This window comes from Dendrobates tinctorius, unplaced genomic scaffold, assembly GCF_039654945.1.
Source record: "Dendrobates tinctorius isolate UK_male_01 unplaced genomic scaffold, ASM3965494v1 ptg000127l, whole genome shotgun sequence".
Taxonomy (NCBI): domain Eukaryota; kingdom Metazoa; phylum Chordata; class Amphibia; order Anura; family Dendrobatidae; genus Dendrobates; species Dendrobates tinctorius.
Genome location: NW_027361795.1, coordinates 872,285 through 891,480, shown reverse-complemented (window position 1 = coordinate 891,480; position 19,196 = coordinate 872,285). Strand labels below are relative to the sequence as shown.

The following is a 19,196-nucleotide window of genomic DNA, read 5'->3' as shown; positions in this document are numbered from 1 at the left end:
AACACGGGGTCACGGTGAACTACGCAGTAGACACAGTAGTGTTTGAGGGGACCAAAGGTGGTGAGTGCCAAGGTAGAGGGATACCACGGTACTTAGTCTATGCCTGGGAGAGGGGCCGGGACTTTCTTTTGTTTGATGACGTTTGGTCGGACGATGGAGATGCTTCGACTGTGGGGCAAGCAGACACTGAGACAGTGACTGCTCCTGACATGGACAGGTCAGAGGTAAAACTGACCAGAGGAAGAAGTACATCTGCCCAACTTACGGACCTGACGTCTCGTGATAAGACAGATGGTGGGCTGGGAGATGAGACGACTGGACTAGACACATTGGTGCTGGACAGTAACTGGAGGGTTCACTCGACTGGTGTGACTGACCCAGTGGTACCCTTTGATGATATAATTAAAGAGGTAGTGGTGAGACACGTGCTGGCCAAAAGAGAACAAGATCGTGAAATACAACTGATAAAGGAGACTGTAACAGAACATGTCGAACGGGAAAGAGTCCTAAGGCAAGCAGCTGAGCACAGAGTGGATGAGCTGGAGAAGGAAGTCTCTGAGCTCAGAGGTCACCTGTCAGCGTGTAAAACCATGAACAAGACCCTGTTGGAAGATATGGAGGTGCTCAGAGAGGCCCAAGAGAAGCATCAACAGGAGATTCTCAGGAGAGAGGATCAGCGTTGCTACCTGGCAGAGGAGCGAGATAAGGTTCTGCAAGAACTCAGTGTCGTAGTAAAAGGTCTTCTGCGGGAGAAGTGGATGGGCGAAGACGTACAGCGGCCGTGCCCGACTGATAGCAAGGCAGAACTGCCAAAGCCCATCTTGGAAAAGGGTCCTGAAGACTGTAAATCTCAGGAAGATGGTGAGCCAAGGGCTGCACAAGACAGTCATCCGATCGTGACAGATATCTTGAGGGAAGTGTCCGTGGGGAACCCAGAGCCATCTGTCCAGGATGAGAGCAAGTCCATGACCTTCAAGTGCGTGATGGAGGTACCCGAAGACATGCAGGAAGCCTGTGCTGAGGAAGGTGTGCATGAGGCCTTTAGGAAGGTTATAGAAGCATGTAGTGTGATCTGGGCACCAGAGACGAAGCAGCTGGTCATACTGTCATCTAAGGAAGTCACAAGGAAGCGGGTTACTATCCTGAGGGATATGCATCTACAATGCCTCCGCACAAGGCAGATGATCTTGTTGGAAAAAAAAGAAGTCGCTCGATGTTTAGAGTGTGCGAGGAAAGTTCAAAGTCAGCAGGGCATTGCAGAAGACATCATTCAAGTGCCCGGAGGTCTGGTGAGGAAAGTCATCGGAAGGTTTGGAAACGTGATGCAGGACATGGTGAACAGGTCTGGCGTGATGAGAGTGAGAATTCCGGCTGATGACGAAGCCCAGGACAAGGGTGAAGATGGGATGGTTCCATCCCTCATTGTCAGGTCCATGGAGAGCCTTGGGAATATCCGGATGCTCCTGGAGTATCGCGTGTCATACCTGAAAGAAGTAGAGCAGCTAAGACTTGAGAGGAAACATATCAGTAGAGAGCTGGAGGAAATGGAAAGAAGATGGCCGCCTCCTTCAACTCGTGGTATAGAAAGGCAAAGAGGTTCATTTAAGACTGGAAGTCCTCAAGCTGGAGATAAGAGAGTACATAGAGATAAATGGAAGGGCTGCTCTCGGGACCTTATAGACATTAGGAGAAATGGCCAGCAGAGAGAGGACAATAGGTGGCCTGATGGAAGAGGAAGTAGTGATGCCTCAGTTAGCTCAGAGCTGAGTGACCTAGGTGGGAGACCCTGTAGAAGAAGTGGTGACAAAGAGTCAGTCCAGACAAGAGGTATGGGGGCAAGGGAGTCGCAACACCATACTGACCGCCGGGGATGCGGGTGGTCTGACATGGGCACATCTTTATCAAAGAACAAGACAGAGTCGAATAATGGACGCCTACTGAAGGGTTCACTAGCAGGGCCTGACTTTGATAGATGATTTGACTGGCAGAGACGACCAAGAAGGATCTCTGGTCAAGTAATAGTGCCAAGCCCCACGGCTTTAGGCAGAGGAGGGGGATATGTGGTGTGACAGGTGATCGCGTGGTTAATGGGAGATATGTCACATGGAGGGATGCTCCCTGCGATGCAACCCGGAGTATTTTGCCTATAGTGTACATGAGCACTAAAGATGTCATTTAGTGCACTGGGTGCGGACTGTACTCCATTTTGCCTGAAGATATGTGTATGTTCAGGACCTGTGGTGAAGTCCTGACCATGTGACCAGCTCATGTGATCCATACCTCACCTATGGGTGTGGTTACAGGGCTATGTAATTAAGGTGTTTAGCACATGTGAGGGAGTCTGTCAGAGTGTGGACAGACTTCCATGTGTCCAGCTGGGACACTACCGAAAGTGGCCTGTGGAGCCTGAAACAATGGACACATATGTTGGTTCTTGCCTGAGCTGAAGGCTGTTCCATGTGTCCAGGTGGGACACTACAGAAAGTCGTCTGTGTTCCAAGGAAGGAGAAGCCTTCCTGTGTCTGAGGCTGCAGATAGAGCGCTGCTCATGGTAGAAATGTGCTGCCTATGGTTTATGGAGCAATAAACCTGGTGAACTTTTAAAGGAACGTGCCTCATGTTTGTCTCCCGCTGCACCTAAGCGAGTCGAATCCTTACAGTGGTAATAGGTATTAAACCTATTGTGAAGATTCATGTGCTCTTAATTGGGTTGATCCGTCCCACTGCCTGTTGTAGTATGCTTATAGAGGCCAGTAGATGAGGCAACATATGCACGTATGCTGTTTACTGGGGAGATCCGTCCCACAGCCTTGTGTCTGCCAGTAGATGAGGCAGGACGTTCCTCCAGACACAGTATCCACTGCATGTCTGACATCTACGTAACTGAAGGTCAAAATTTGACAAACATTTTTTACGTACTACGATAAATATTATTCTGAATATCCTAAAGTTGAGTGCTAGGGTTATAACTTATAACTACTTGATTTGGGAACCTAACCTTTAGCACCATTACTTAAGTTGTGTTCACGGTGTTTTTCCCTTCAACCACCATTATTTGACCAAATAAATGCTACATCCAAATGTGAACAGTAGTTGGCTCAACATATATAAACGAATAACAATTTTGGTATTCCTTTAATCTCTGTTGTAAGGTGTTTTGGATTTGCTATGTCTCTTTTCTCATGTGCAGGCATTGTAGGACCTTAAGTATCCATAGTTAGTTGCTAGTGGTTGTAACCAACTTTCACTATATCAGTGGTCGTAACCATGAGACATGGCAAATCAGAAAAACTATACTACATTTCTAATTAAAGGCATTTGTTATTATTATTATTATTATTATTATTATTACTACTAGATATTGGAATAGAATCTTGGAGATGGGAATACCCGTTTAAACTTCATTAGTTTATTTTCTTTTGTCTATGTTATGAAAACGTTGCTAATCTTCGCATTATAATAATTGCTCTGAGCAAGGAAATTAGGTATAATTATATATTTTTTTTCTTTACCATATTACCTTACCAGTGTTTTTATATCCGTCAGTTAGGATTTGGCTGATATACATTATGTCGGAGCAAATTCCAGAAGTATGAAAAAGAAAGTGTCAGCATTGTAAATGTTGAGTTTTTGCATAAACTGGATGCATTTGTCATTAATAAGTTTAAAAACTTATGAAAAGCTTATAATTGTACTTTAGTAAACTTAGAAATGTCTGAATAAAGATCTAAACACACTGAAGCAGCAAGCTTTGTGAAACCCCAAATTTGCGTCAGTCTCAAAACTAACAGGAATAACATGACCCAACTAAACTCTTATTCATCATGTTAAAGCAGCCAAAATTTCCTGCAGCATAAATTAAGTGTTACAGGACCTGGGCAGAGCCAACTACTACAGAGAAATCCTGCACATCACAGTCACGGCTCGTGCACGTGGACATGTTTTCGGTACAATCAGGCAAAACATCAGATTGCACTTGGACCAATGTTATTTTTTGGGGATGTGAATGTTAGATTTTTTCCTTCAACCAAGCCAGTCGGAGGAAAAAAATCGCTGCTTGCCCGAGCTTGATCCGATTTTCGGATCGCACTCGGCCATGCAAGTCAATGAGCCCATAGAAACCATGAGACTGTACTCGGATGACATCTCTATGCAGTCCAATTTCTACTGACTGACAAAATGGAGAAGATGGAGGCAGTTTTTTCTTCATCTTCTCCTCATCCAAGAGAATCGAATCACACTATGATCAAACTTTGATCAGACGCTGATCAGAGTGTGATCTGCATAATTGACCCAATTCTCTTTAATGAAAGAATATATGTTGGTGACACCCTAGTCTTAAGCCCCCGTTACACATAGTGATATCGCTAGCAATATTGCTGTAGCGTCACTGGTTTTTGTGACGTAGCAGCGATATCGCTATGTCTGATACTTACCTCCGACCGCTCCCCCGCTGGTTATCGCTGGTCACGCGAGAAAGTCCTGGACCATTTCTCGTCTGGCGCTTCCTGCTGGGCTTCCTGTGGCGCCGATGAGCGACGCGTGGACGCGGGCGGGAGGACGTCAAGATCACCGCGTCTGACAGGTAAGTAACGACCCCCGACCCCTGTGAGATCTGCCTGTGTGGCAGCTCACTAGCGACCACTTAGCGATGCAACAGCGATCCATATCGTTGTCGGGATCGCTGGTGCATTGCTAAGTGTAACGGTACCCTTAGTACAATCAGTTAATCTGGTCGCTGACCACTCCACTGGCTGAGAAAAGTAGCTACATGGGAAAACTCTAAAAAAAAAACACATTAGAAAATTGATGAAAAAAAGTAAAAATTTTAGCAAGTTGTTCACTGAAAATTGGGTTACAAATTAACCATTATATTCCTTTTGTTATATTTGCCTATCTTGGATATCCTCCAAATGCTCTTGTATTGTTATATGAGATGTTGCAAAGTAAGAAGAGATGCAAAGGTGAACCTTCACTATCCTCAGAAGATGGGTGAATCAATGTGTCAGGTATGAGATGTGCAGTTAATAAGGCTGATAATCTCACATCCTGGAAAATCAATGCTGATAAGAATTGTTTAGGATAAGCTCATCCCAGTGTGAACCTTTAGGCCAAGATGTAGGACAAACAGAGAAGCACTAACAGACTCCACAGACAATAAATAAATCACAGCCATGGCTTTCCACATAAAAAAGTCATATTTATTTCTGAATTACAGAAGCAGAACCATTTCACTGCATTTATATTCATTTATATTTACAAAGGCATACTTGTCAATTTTTAATAAAATTACTGCATTAAAAAGCTATAAATAGAGTTTTGCGTCTCAAATAATCATGATTCCAAGCCTGAGCAATAACACTATGATAAAGTGGCTAAGCTCTTGGCACAAGGTGATGCCAAGTTGTCAATACTCAATATACTGTACATAACATCAAAATAATTACTGCGAGAGAAAAAAAAAACACAGGTCTATATAATGGAAGTGCCGTGTCTTGTGTAGCATTGTGAATATATTTGCTGGTGTATTTTTGCTCTTGTATATTGTCAGTAGCTCAACATTTAACAACTTTTTCTAAAGCGAAATGGCCTATTCATTGAATATATCAATTCCTCATCTCTTCATGACATGACTGCATTATGTTTCCCTGATAGACAGATACTCTATGTATTGTGTGCTCCTACTTACAGTCATGCATGAAACAATGGGCTTTAGTCTTACCATAGTCTTACCATAACATCGTGGTCATGCGTCCACAAGTGTAACATCAAACACAATGGACAGCTGTGAAAGTCTCCCGATGGTCTCTATAACTCCTCAATACACGAATTAAAAATGATATAAAGCTACACCTGCAAGCACGTCATGTACAAGGCATTGTTGCCCGTTAGATTTATAATTGTACATATGTCGCACAAGGAAAAAGTCTTGATTGTACACATAATGACAATCCTCCTTGTAATGTCCATGGTTACTTGTAGATGGTTTTCAAGCCTAGCCACGGCCATATTGCAGAGGTAATTGTATCTCCTGGCTGAGCGATCAGCCCCTGCATAACAAATACCACTCCTGTGTTTCCCCCGGAAAATGCCTTCGTTATCCAAGCCATGTTCTCAAAGAGGAAATGTAAGAGAGCTTCCCCTTGAAGCTGATCAATGTTTGGCTTCAGTACATAGATTACTGTGCAGCCCTTCTGTAGAAAGAAAGATTTATAAGTCATGATTGATGGAAATGTCAAAGGCCAAAATGTAAAAAATATCAGCAAATCAACGTTAGGTAAGAAGTTTTATTTGCTTATGGAACCATTGGCGTTGTGCTATATAGTGAGGTTTGGTGGCCTATGAACTCAGGCCATGCTGTCATTTGGTCAACATACCAAATGTTGAGAACTTTATTAGTCTAAGGTAAGGTGACCCTAATAACAAAAGGATTGTTCAAAGTGAACAATCCCTTTAATTCTAAGTCTACTGTAGAGATATACGTCACAAGGAGAATGCAGTGCTTTAGTCCATTCCATAGATATAGCTAAAAGAGTCTTGGCACTCAAAACGGCAGTGAGTGAACAGAAACTTTTAATGGTAATCCAAACCAAAAATATTTCACTTTTTAGTCCCTAAATCCGGACCGCCATTCCATTGGACTGAGGTCGCACCGCCAATGTGCTGCTACACTGCAAATATCCACTCACACTACGGAAATTAGTTTCTAATGAAGGCCCAGATTTAGGGACCAAAACATTAATTATTTTTGTATTGGATTGCCATTAAAGCTTTCTGTTCCGTTACTGCCATATTGAGTGCCGAGTTTCTTTCACTTTAATTCTAGATCTGCCATAACTATAAAATTGCTTTTAGATATGTAAAATATCACTACAATCATTATAATCTGTGTGAGTTTATCTGGACCAATATTGTAACTACAAATGTTGTGGCAAAACAATGGACTGAAAATCTTTAGCAGACCAGTTATTGCAAAAGGCGGTATTTTCTAAACCACCGCGGAATATTTTTACCCACACCCCTCGCTACACCCATTTATCCTTTCTTTCTCCCCTGCCAGGAGGAGATGTTAGGGGGGCGGTGGTAGTGAGTGACAGTCAGCAGACGCCCGAGACTGCAGGGCGTAGACCCAAATCCGGGACTGTCTTGAAATATCTGAGATGGTTGGGACCTATTGATTTAATTTTTTGTTTATTCACTCATAGTTATCGCAGCTATAACTTTCTCATTTTTACTTAAGCTTGACTATATGAGGTCTTGCTTTTTTTGTGTCTGTAAGGCCGTTTTCACACTTTGCGGTAAATGCTGCATTTTTTCCTTCTCTTGTTATTGCATTTTTACTGCTTTTGTAATGCATTTTCCCCCTTATTTGATGCATTTTTGGTGTAAATTCGAAGCAACATTTTTAATGTTTTTTTTAAGTACAGAAAAGCTTTGATTCTGCACTTAGAAAGCAACTGTTTATTTTTTTACATGTTTAATTAACATGCATTTTTTTTCAGGCTTCCAACTGATTCCTATATAGAAAAAAAAACGCCAACACCACAATGTTTAACAGTGGTTTTAGACGAAGTGGCGTTCACTTTGCTTGGACAGTTAAACGGAGCGGAAAATATCGCAGCATTTTTGTTGACAGGTGTAATAATAATGGATCCAGCAATTCTCATGTGAAAGCATTAACTGTCCAAATCTTTGCCTAACTTACAAAAATGGAATGGGTCAGAAATGCCATTACCATATGTGAGATGACATATTTCTAATAATCCTTGTCATAATATATACTCACGATGAAATGCTGTAAGTCCATGCATTGTTGCATTGATCACATAATTGAGCAGACCCCCGTTTGTCCACTGCCACAGTGTGTGTAGTTTGTGGATTTCCCCGATCCTGTAACACCATTCATAAAAGTCCTAAAAGTCATAATAGAAATGAGATGACATAATGTATAGTAAAGTTGGTCATACATAGAAAAAAGTAGAAGTAAAAGTCATGGATGTTTGTCTTCGTACATTTTATTTTACTCACTTGTTTAACAGCAGTATGCAGCCTAATCCATCCCTTAAAACAGCAGTATGTAGTCTAATCCATCCCTTATAACAGCAGTATGTAGTCTAATCCATCCCTTATAACAGCCGTATGTAGTCTAATCCATCCCTTATAACAGCAGTATGTAGTCTAATCCATCCCATATAACAGCAGTAGGTAGTCTAATCCATCCCTTATAACAGCAGCATGTTGTCTAATCCATCCCTTATAACACCAGGCTATGGATGTGTGGCGCCCCTGAGGCTCAGTCGCCACAGAGGTACTGCACCTCCTCCTTGGTGTGGTATCCCACCATCCAGGTAAGATGGAGACTCCCAACCACACTCCAAAACCTGCACCCCACATCACAAAGAAGTGTAGCAAAGCACCGTTGGCGGCTCCCTGCTTGGAGTATAGCAACGCACCCATTGGTGGCTCCCTGCTTGGAACACGAAATGTGCTGGGAGGTGGGTGGAGTTAGATTATATTACAAAGAATGGGAAGAGTTTAGGACAACAAGTCAGTTGGTTAGAGAGTTGGAGAGAAGAAGATCCCTGGAGAGAGGGATGGAAGGATGGAAGTGCTGCAGAAGATCCCAGTGACCTGGGTCTGCTGGCACGGGAAAGGAAGAGAGAGAGCAACATAAAGTAGACTGAAAGCCTGATTCTCCATAGAAAGAAAGACTAGTACGGAACGTGAGGAGTAAAAGGGAACAGAGGACATGGGTTAGAAGAGAACACTTCCTAGAAGTTCCAAGTGCAAGGCCGGGGCCCGGTCCCCGAGGTTGTATGGATACTAATGGTCCTGCAGCAGACACCGGAGGAATAGAAGTAGTGACCACTTTATTCCCACACAAGTCTTGGGGGCACAACAGCAACTGGATAGTGAGCCGGGACTTAGTAACAAGAAGTCCCCGAAGCAGGCTACAGCTGTCTGCCGTACAAATAGGGTTCATAAGAACATCGGACAGGAGGAACTCTAGTGTAACTCAGTACTAGAAGTACTTCACTCAAAGGCGCTATAACAGGAGACGTTCAGAAAAGGCACATATGTTGGCGGAGTGTTGGAAAGGAGTATTCCATCTGGCCTGGAGGTTGACTGAGTCCCTGACCCGGAGGACACGGCATGGCAGCAGGCACCAGTTTGTACAACAGAGTGTGAGTAAAGCTTTGGAACTACATGCCCTGGTGTCCTCCACTTATTCCTGCGCCAACCTACCCAGCACTGCTACATCCCTTGCGCCTGACACTACACCATCTACATGTCACTTTACCTACTCTGCCCTGGGATTACAGCCCTGCCTGTGGAGGGCTATAACATCACTGCTGCACCACACCATCTGTACCAGAGGATCTGTCTGCAGCGTCGGCTTACATCTTCATTGCCGAACACCACAGGTGGCGTCACGACTTACACCTTTACACTGAACATTTACAATGGGAGTCCAGGGCCAAGGGCCGGGTTCCAGCTACCGTGACATCTCCCATTGAGGACCATCGGGCCCAGTACTGAGTACCCCACTGCCCTGGATGTGAGGGTGACCCATTTTTGGCGTCACTAACAGGATGACGAGACCCGATGCCATCGTGTTCTGTGTGCCTAAGACTCAAAGTTTTTGAAAATGTGCAGAAGACCCAATTTAATAGACTGTGAGATGAATGTTAAAAATGGCCGCTTGCGCGGTGAAGATGAGCGTGATAACATGGGTGGTCCTAAGAAAAGACCGCGAACTGTCCTGGGCCTCCCCTGTCTGAACTTCTATGCGACAGCAACATGGCCCACCCCCGAGGGGTTCGTATACTGGCTTGGTATGGAGGAGTTGGAAGAAGACGCCGCCCCCAGAAGGAGGAGCGAAAGCCAGTGGCGGGAAAAGAGCCGAGGCGGGAAGAACGCCAGAACGCCATATTGGAAGGAGAAGGGAAGAGGCCTGCGGAGCGCGAGGAGGTTGAGCTGAATCTCCCCGGCGCCATGGCTGAAGGCTCTGACCCGGCTTCCAGGATGAACCGCCAACAGCTGTAGGACGAGATAGCCCAGCTGACGTGCCACCTGCGACTGAGGCAGGAAGCGTTATGGACATTGAACCGGCAGCGCGCCCAGGAGGGGCCTGCACCTGCGGTACCTGCAACACCGGTACCTGTCACCGCTGTACCGGATCTCCCCCAGGAAGACCCTTTAGCACCTGAGACGGCTGCAATGACCCCGGCAGCGTCTGTGGGCATCTCCCTGCCGCTCCATGCTGCCAAGGAAGCTGAAGCGGAGGAAGAGGAGCTCCCGCCTGGACCTGACGCGGCTGCGCAGATCCCACCGGAGACCCCCGTGGACCCGGAGCCGCCATCTGCTCCACCGGCGCCTCTGCCACCTCACCAGCCCATCCCAGTGGATATCCCCGCTGCCGCCGGCTATCTCCAACTTGCACCGGAGTGCCGCCAGGAGGCTCCAGGTATGTCTGGCGTCCCTGCACCTGGGAAGACCTTGGGGTGTACAGCGGTCGCAGCGGCTGCACCCACAGCCATCACCAAGGCTGTGAGAGTATCTGCCCCATAAGCCAAGCTGCATCAGCACCAGTCCCGCAGCCGAAAGTACAGGAGGTCACCAATTTCACCCTTTGGGAAGAAAAGTACCTGCGGTCTGCCAACTCGTTTTTCACCCCAGGAGGGGATCACCATTAGTAATCTACAGTAAACTAACTTTGTTGCCCAGGAGGGTATTTGCACCATTGTGCCTGTTTTTTTTCAGTTTTTTTTCTCTAATATCTTCCTATTTTTTGATTATGTTATCTGTTGAGGCAGTTGTTGCCTAGTTCCATTGGCAGCCTTTGCACTTGAACTGTGGAGATCATGGATGCTGAGTGATCCGGAACTGTAAATGTAAATAGTTTGCACCTCTTTATTTGCCCTTTCTTGGTTTTGCATAGACCTTTTGAAGATAAAGACTACCTCACCTGGAGCATAGCTCCAATCAAAGGACACTGCAAGAGATCCCAGCTGGGAGCGGTGTCCAGCACTTAAAAGAATTATTGAAGCTTTTGATGTGAAGTATTTGATAATGTGTCTTAAGAAAGTATTAATAGATAGAAAACAACTTTTATGAAGAATGTAGTTAGTCACAGTAACTTTTATAGGAATGTTTTAATAAAGAAATGAGAAATGAGAATAAAGATTTGAAAGATGTAGGTGATGGACCAGGCATCGGCGGTTATCACTTAAGGTTAATGATGGAAAGTAGAAGATATGCAGAATACTTGAAGTGGTAGTGAGTTAAGCCCCCATTACACACTGCGATATCGCTAGCAATATCGCTGTAAAGTCACCGATTTTGTGACGTTACAGCGATATTACTAGCGATATCGCTGCATGTGATACTTACCTCCGACCGGCTCCCCCGCTGGTTATCGCTGATCGCACGAGAAGCTGCTGGACCATTCCTCGTCGGTCACTTCCTGCGGCACTTCCTGCTGTGACGACGAGCGACGCGTGGAGCCGGGCGGGAGGACGCAGGATCGCCGCGTCTGACAGGTAAGTAGCGATCCCCGTCCCCTGCGATGTCGCTGGTGAGATCTGCCTGAGTGGCAGCTCACTAGCGACCACCCAGCGATTCACCAGTGATCCTGACCACGTCATATCGCTGGTCGGGATCGCTGGTGAGTCGCTAGGTGTAACGGTACCCTTATTGCCAAAAGCACTTTTTGAATTAGGACTTTAGATAGTTAATTAAGAGTTGTTTGCAACGTTCAAGAATGATTGCCTCTCATATTGAGAAGGTTAGATAAGAACTGTTTATTTTGCATTACAAAATTTTGTATGTTCCTATATTGTCAACTTTGTTTTCCTTGCAGCCCGCGGACGTGCTGTGTTTAACAAGGGGGTATGTGGCGTCCCTGAGGCTCAGTCGCCACAGACGTACTGCACCTCCTCCTGAGGTGTGGTATCCCAACCACACTCCAACACCTGCACCCCACATCACAAAGTAGTGTAGCAAAGCAGCTTTGGCGGCTCCCTGCTTGGGGTATAGCAAAGAACCCATTGGTGGCTCCCTGCTTGGAACACGAAATGTGCTGGTAGGTGGGTGGAGTTAGATTACATTACAAAGAGCGGGAAGAGTTTAGGACAACAAGTCAGTTGGTTAGAGAGTTGGAAAGAAGAAGATCCCTGGAGAGAGGGATTGAAGGATGGAAGTGCTGCAGCAGATCCCAGTGACCTGGGTCTGCTGGCACGGGAAAGGAAGAGAGAGAGCAACATAGACTGAAAGCCTGATTCTCCATAGAAAGAAAGACTAGTACGGAACGTGAGGAGTAAAAGGGAACAGAGGACGTGGGTTAGAAGAGAACCCTTCCTAGAAGTTCCAAGCGCAAGGCCGGGGCCCGGTCCCCGAGGTTGTATGGATACTAATGGTCCTGCAGCAGACACCAGAGGAATAGAAGTAGTAACCACTTTATTCCCACACAAGTCTTGGGGACACAACAGCAACTGGATAGTGAGCCGGGACTTAGTAGCAAGAAGTCCCCGAAGCAGGCTACAGCTGTCTGCCGTACAAGTAGGGTTCATAAGAACATCGGACAGGAGGAACTCCAGTGTAACTCAGTACTAGGAGTACTTCACTCAAAGGCGCTATAAGAGGAGACGTTCAGAAAAGGCACATATGTTGGCGGAGTGTTGGAAAGGAGTATTCCATCTGGCCTGGAGGTTTGACTGAGTCCCTGACCCAGAGGACACGGCACGGAGGCAGGCACCTGTTTGTACAACAGACTGTGAGTAAAGCTTTGGAACTACATGCCCTGGTTTCCTCCATTTATTCCTGGCCAACCTGCCCAGCACTGCTACATCCCTTGCGCCTGACACTACACCATCTACATGTCACTTTACCTACTCTGCCCTGGGACTACAGCCCTGCCTGTGGAGGGCTATAACATCACTGCTGCACCACACCACCTGTCCCAGAGGATCTGTCTGCAGCGTCGGCTTACATCTTCATTGCCGAACACCACAGGTGGCGTCACGACTTACACCTTGACACTGAACACTTACAATGGGAGCCCAGGGCCACGGGCCGGGTTCCAGCTACCGTGACATCTCCCATTGAGGACCATCGGGCCCGGTACCGAGTACCCCACAACCCTGGGTGTGAGGGCGACCCAGATGTAATCTGGATCACCAGATCTAAAAATATAGAATTGTTCAGTCCTACCTATAGTATTAAATGAATATGCAATATGTAAGTTGCAATACAAACATATATCCACAGGTAAAAGCACTCTGCAAAATATTACACAATATTATAGACATGAATTCCTATATTGCTTCACACATAAAAAAAATTTGAGCCTATTGTGGATTTTTTGATCAAAGTGTCCGAGTTTACCGGCGAATGAAAATGTTACCTTGCCGTTAGCAGATAGGCTCATATGATTTGATCAAACTGTGCACAAAGTTCCTCACATTTTTACACGGAACAGTAGTGTAATTCTTGTGAATAATGTGTTCCAGAGGCTGTTGTATTTATTCCTTAAGGCCTGTTTCACACTTACGTTGTCGGCGGTCAGCTGAAATCCGCCAAAGGTGAAAAACAACTGATCCGTCTCCGTTTAGTGATGTCCGGATGACAGCGGACCACGTTGTAGTACGGATCCGTGGAAGATGGAAAGCGGCGTGATTTAAAGTGACCGCGGCCTTCGCCTCGATCTCGCGGGCTCCCAGGCGAGGATCTCATCAGTGCGATCTCGCGGGCTCCCAGGTGAGGATCTCATCGGCACGATCTCGCGGGCTCCCAGGCGAGGATCTCATCGGTGCGATCTCGCGGGCTCCCAGGCAAGAATCTCATTGGTACGATCTCGCGGGCTCCCAGGCAAGGATCTCGGGCTGTGACCTCGCGATGTCGATGCGACACTCGAAGTGAGTTCCAGTGAGGAGAGAGAGAGAGCGCATTTTCGCGACTCCCGGAACGGCAATACAGAGAGAGAGAGAGAGAGAGAGAATTTTCGCGGCTCCGGAAACGGCAATACAGGGTTAACACTGTTCCCGGAGCACAGATTCCGGGCATGCGCTGTTAAAAATAGCGGACCGTCAACTAAAAAAAAACGTTGCAGTGTCCGTCTTGTCCGCCCAGGAGCCAATAAAATTCTCACGGATCCGTCAAAAAACGGAGCAAACGGATGACCATCAGTCAAAATCCACCACTAATGCAAATCAATAGGGGAAAAAAACGGATCCGCCAAAAAATGGGCTGATCTGTTTTTTTCTAAAAGTGGCGGATTTTGACTGACATAAAAAAACTGAAGTGTGAAACAGGCCTAAGACAGCAGTCTGTGGATGTAGTCAGGCTCACCTACTTTACTAGCAGTCTATGGATATAGTCTGGAACATCTCGTATCTCCTTTAATAGCAGTTTGTGGAAGTGTAAAGGAGTGGAAGAGCTGTCGACACACCTACTGAAGGTATACTAATATAATGCATGGTCCTGTTTTATATGTTGTTTTATCTATTTTGTAGCCTGCAACTGTTAGTTAACCCGCAGACCTGGTTAATAGTTAGGTCTGTCCATGTTGGGAGGAATTAAGTGACTATAGGTGATTGAGTTCCTGTTTGTCAGCTAGTTGTTGGAAAGAACTGAAAAGAAAAGCAACTGTTGAGGGCAGACCAGCATTAATTTAGGGTGAGTGGAGAAGAGAGGAGACTATACTCAGGTAGCAAGTTCTGAGGTAAAGAAAAGTATTAAGTGGTAGAAGTAGTCCTAAATAGCAGGCAAGTGGGGTTCCTACAGGAAGCACTATCTATACTAGACAAGAAGGTCAAACGTTATAGTGAGGGACACAGTGAAAACTGGCCAGGCTGGGACACATTATCTCATAAGGAGCTGTAGCAAGTGTGAATAGGCACAAAGATACAGTGGCACAACAACATGCGGGTGGCCCATATGAACTGGAAGTTGAGAAACATTGTGAGGGGTCATATTGATACACCTCTACCCGTGCAGCCCTCACAAAGGATGATGGATGCTCTCATAGTAACCATTCAGTGTAATCAGTCATATCGGAAATGTGCCGCCACATCATGTATCCATCAAGCTTATACCTCTGATATGTGCAGAAGATGTATTGTTTAAGTGCCATACCTGCTACTGCATGTTTACGTGGGTTATCAGTTCATTTTGTATAGAAAAGTTGTTTTTTTTACTCCTGTCTCTCTTATTCAGCTCTGCTTTGTTGGGTCCTGGCGGCCATGTGACGCAGTAGTATGTGGTCTGCAGTTGAATTTGCAATTTAATCACAATAACTAGCCCCAAATAACATAACCCGTGTCTCATAAGGGTTCACATACCACAAATAACTAGATATTACACTAATAGAAACCAATATGTGAAAAATGGTCCCAAATATTGGTACTTACTGAATAAAAGTATATCTTTATTGTAAAGACAATTAAAAGCATAATTACAAGAAAGGTGCTAGATCAAACAAATGGAGAGAGACTGCAAAGCCCTGGGGTATCCTACAACGAAAACAACATGTGAAAACTGCCAGTAATAGCAGCAAAATAGCAGTACATAAATTAGACCAGTGTAGCGGCGCTTTAGTGTCATCTATAGATGACTTGGCGCTCCGACACACATGACCGCCTGCCGTCCCTCCCATTGAGAGCCAAGTTTTTGATATTTTGTCCCTCCCATTGTTGACGCAGGTCTGACTGGCAGGCACATGCACCGACTAGCTCTGTACTTGGCTAATCATATAGCTCCAATATATTGGGGCTAGTAGGACCTCCTGGTGGGGGCGCATGCGCAGTTACATGCAGGTTCTTCACATGACAGCATTACTGCATGAGAACTGCCCAATCACTTGTGTGAACTTACTATTTAAACTGGTATGCCCCCTGCCCTGACAAGCCTCCTGTAGAAGCAGAGCGAAACGTGTGTCGGGGCAGAGGGATGCCCAGGGATTTCCACCAGCCCTTTACTAGGTATGTAATGCCCTGTTAATTATTTATTTTTCACAAGTTTCCAGGTGCTGCACATTTTTGGCTAATAGCGGCTATTTTCAGTATTGTCAATATTGGGACATTTTGCCTCTATATACTTCATATGCATGCATTCATGGCAGTGTTTTGATTAAATTGGGTTACATTGTCCTATGACTACTATATACTGCTATTTTGCTGCTATTACTGCCAGTTTTCACATGTTGTTTTTTACATTGTGTATTGCAACTATTATTATTACCTGTGCACCTTTGTGATTGAATTGGATTCTACTGTTTGGGGCTTGAGTACATCAGTGGGTTTTCGTTGTAGGATACCCCAGGGCTTTGCAGTCCCTCTCCATTTGTTTCATCTAGCACCTTTCTTTTAATTATATTTTTAATTGTCTTTACAATAAAGATATATGGTACTTTTATTTAGTAAGTACCAATTTTTGGTACCATTTTTCACGTATTGGTTTCTATTAGTGTGATATCTAGTTGCGTTTACAAGTGGTATCAACACAGACACCCAGCCAGGCCCCTTTTTTCTGTAGTGTTTAGAGAAAAGGAAACAATCGCCAGCTAGTATGTCCCAGAGCATTACAGATGTATACCTCCTATCCCCTTTAATAACAGTGTGTAGATGTAGACTGGAATATCTCCTGTATCCAGTGTCAGACTGAAGAACATTGGGCCCACCAGAGGATTTGATTCAGAGGGCCCACCTTTCTCCCCCACTCAAGGTTTGCACTATGAACTCTCCTGAAGAAGAAGCCATGGCCCACCGGAGGATTCTCCGGTTCTCTGGTGGACCAGTCCAACTCTGCCTGTATCCTATAACTTCAGGCTGTAGATATAGTCTGGGACATCGCCTGTCCGTTATAAGAGCAGTCTGCAGTTTATGGATGTCATTTAGACCACTGATTATCCTCTATAACAGCCTACTATGGATGTAAACTTTACCACCCTTATCCCCTATAATTCCAATCTGTTGATGTGGTCTGAACACCTTCTATCCCCTATAACAGCAGCCTGTGATTGCAGCCTTACTACCACCAATCCCCCTAAAACAACAGTCCGAGGATATAGTTTAGGAGTGGACACCTCCTACCCTATTTAGTCTGTGAATGTACTTTTACCACTCCCTATCCCAGTTATGCTCCCTATTTCTTATAGCTGCAGTCTATGGATGTAGTCTGGACCATCACTCGCCTGTATGCCAACCATCCATGGAGTGGAGTTAAAACACAGGAATTATGATGTTTGCACAAATACAGTATATCTCCACCACAATATTCACCTTTTCTTAAATAACTGAAAAATGGCAGGTAATTTTGTCATTGTGATCAGTTTCTATAGTATTTCTATAGTATTATCTGACTTTGCCCTCCTCTAAAAGTCCCTGAATATCATTATATAAACTGAATATTGTTTTACATATGCATCATGCTAATAAACTTTGATTGCAAAACCCTTTTTTCAAGAAATTATTCATTCTATGGTGAATTTTATTTTGATGATTTAACTCATCTTCAGTGCTCAATCTTACAATAATAAAGTGATATTAATGGCTTTATGTTCTGATTTGTCATTGAAATGTTTGTTGTCTGCCATCACTTATAAGAAACAAGTTCACAAATCCTCATATTCATTCCATCTGGATATAAAAAACTAGGTATATCAACTAAATATGTAAACCAGATGTTAAATATCCCAACAACAGACTTGTGTGTCTGTGAGTGTATCAGCTATGTCTGGGTAGCGAAAAATGTAAATGACATTATATAGCCATTATTCTACCAATCAGTGGGATTCACAATCTATATATTCTTAAAAATGGCACCTTCTGTCATGTCAGAAGATGCTTAAAGGGAATCTGTCAGCAGATTTTTGTTACCTTCTCTGAGAGCAGCATAATGTAGGAAAAGAGACCCTGAGTCAAACGATGTATCACTTATTTTACTGGGTGTCGTCATTCTGACACAAGTAAAGTTTTTTTGTTGTAGCATGTAGCAGTGCTCTGAAAGATAACCCTGCCCACACCACAGCTTTCTGGTTACACTGTGTATTGGCAGTAAGCCGGGATCAGACTTGCAAGAAATTCACACGAGTCTCGCATCTCAATATCCGGCACTGCCGCTGGCACTCAGGACGGAGTGTGCAGCTGCATGTCTTTTTATGCAGCCGCACACTCTGGTCCCGAGGGCCGGCGGCAGTGCTGGGTATTGAGATGCGAGACTCGAGTGAGTTTCTCACAAGTCTGACCCCAGCTGTAAGGTGCTAATCAGTGCTGGGGGTGGAGTCAGACCAGGATGCATGGGAGATGTAGTCAGGACAGCGATAATCTTGTGCTGATAACACACTAATTGTATTCAAACAACAGCACACAGCCTAATAAGTGACACATCCCTGTAATCAGTGTCTCAGCCACTACCTCATGCTTTCATCAGATTACATAGCAAAAACCTGATTCCATTAAAAATTAATTTCATGAAAAGGACTCATACATGTAAAAAAAATCTGTATAAATGCTGTTAAAAATAAACAATGTAATATGTACTAATGTATCTTAATTAACAAAAGTTCCCCATCTTAAAATTTTTGTGCCTGTCTTCAGTTCTAGAAGCTTGTTCCACTGGTGCTTTGCATATGACAGAGCTCCCTGTGTTACCACACCATGTGAGGAGGAGCTGTTTGGCTAATTTCAATATCGAAGCTAGCCGCCTTTCTGCTGGCACAGGAAACTCAATCCTGTGCTGTGTCAGACTGAAGAACATTGGGCCCACCAGAGGATTTGATTCTGAGGGCCCACCTTTCTCCCTCACTCAAGGTTTGCACTATGAACTCTCCTGAAGAAGAATCCATGGCCCACCGGAGGATTCTCCGGTTCTCTGGTGGGCCAGTCCAGCTCTGCTCCTGTGTCAAGTGCAAGCTGGGCCGAGGTTACAGTACCTTTTCATTGGGGCACTTATTTCTCCAAAACATATTAGATCACCAAGTTACTTTAATTGCATTCGTGAAATTTCATTAGAGCTAGCCCTTTAATGGGTTTTCAGGGAAAACACTAATAGTGTTTCTTGGAGACCAAAATACTGATAAATGATCTTTACTTAGCAGCTCTCTGGTCCCTGTCCCCTCATTTACTTTTGTGAGCAATAATGTGAAATCTCTATACAGAAAGCATTTAGCCTTCAGCAAACAATGACTTATTGCCGTA

General features: G+C 44.7%; 1 protein-coding gene across 6 annotated transcripts in view; it reads right to left on the bottom strand.

Annotated features, from left to right (window-relative positions):
* Positions 1 to 5,179: 5,179 nt before the first annotated feature.
* LOC141047368 (uncharacterized) overlaps positions 5,180 to 19,196 on the bottom strand; it is a 254,251-nt gene continuing 240,234 nt past the window's right edge. For all 6 annotated transcript variants that reach the window (XM_073542413.1, XM_073542410.1, XM_073542411.1 and 3 more), the window contains 2 exons: positions 7,787 to 7,913; positions 5,180 to 6,194 (listed from right to left, as the gene is read on the bottom strand). In XM_073542413.1, the coding sequence (XP_073398514.1) occupies positions 7,823 to 7,913 (91 nt within the window). In that variant the 3' untranslated portion in view covers positions 5,180 to 6,194; positions 7,787 to 7,822. The remainder of the gene's footprint in view (positions 6,195 to 7,786; positions 7,914 to 19,196) is intronic.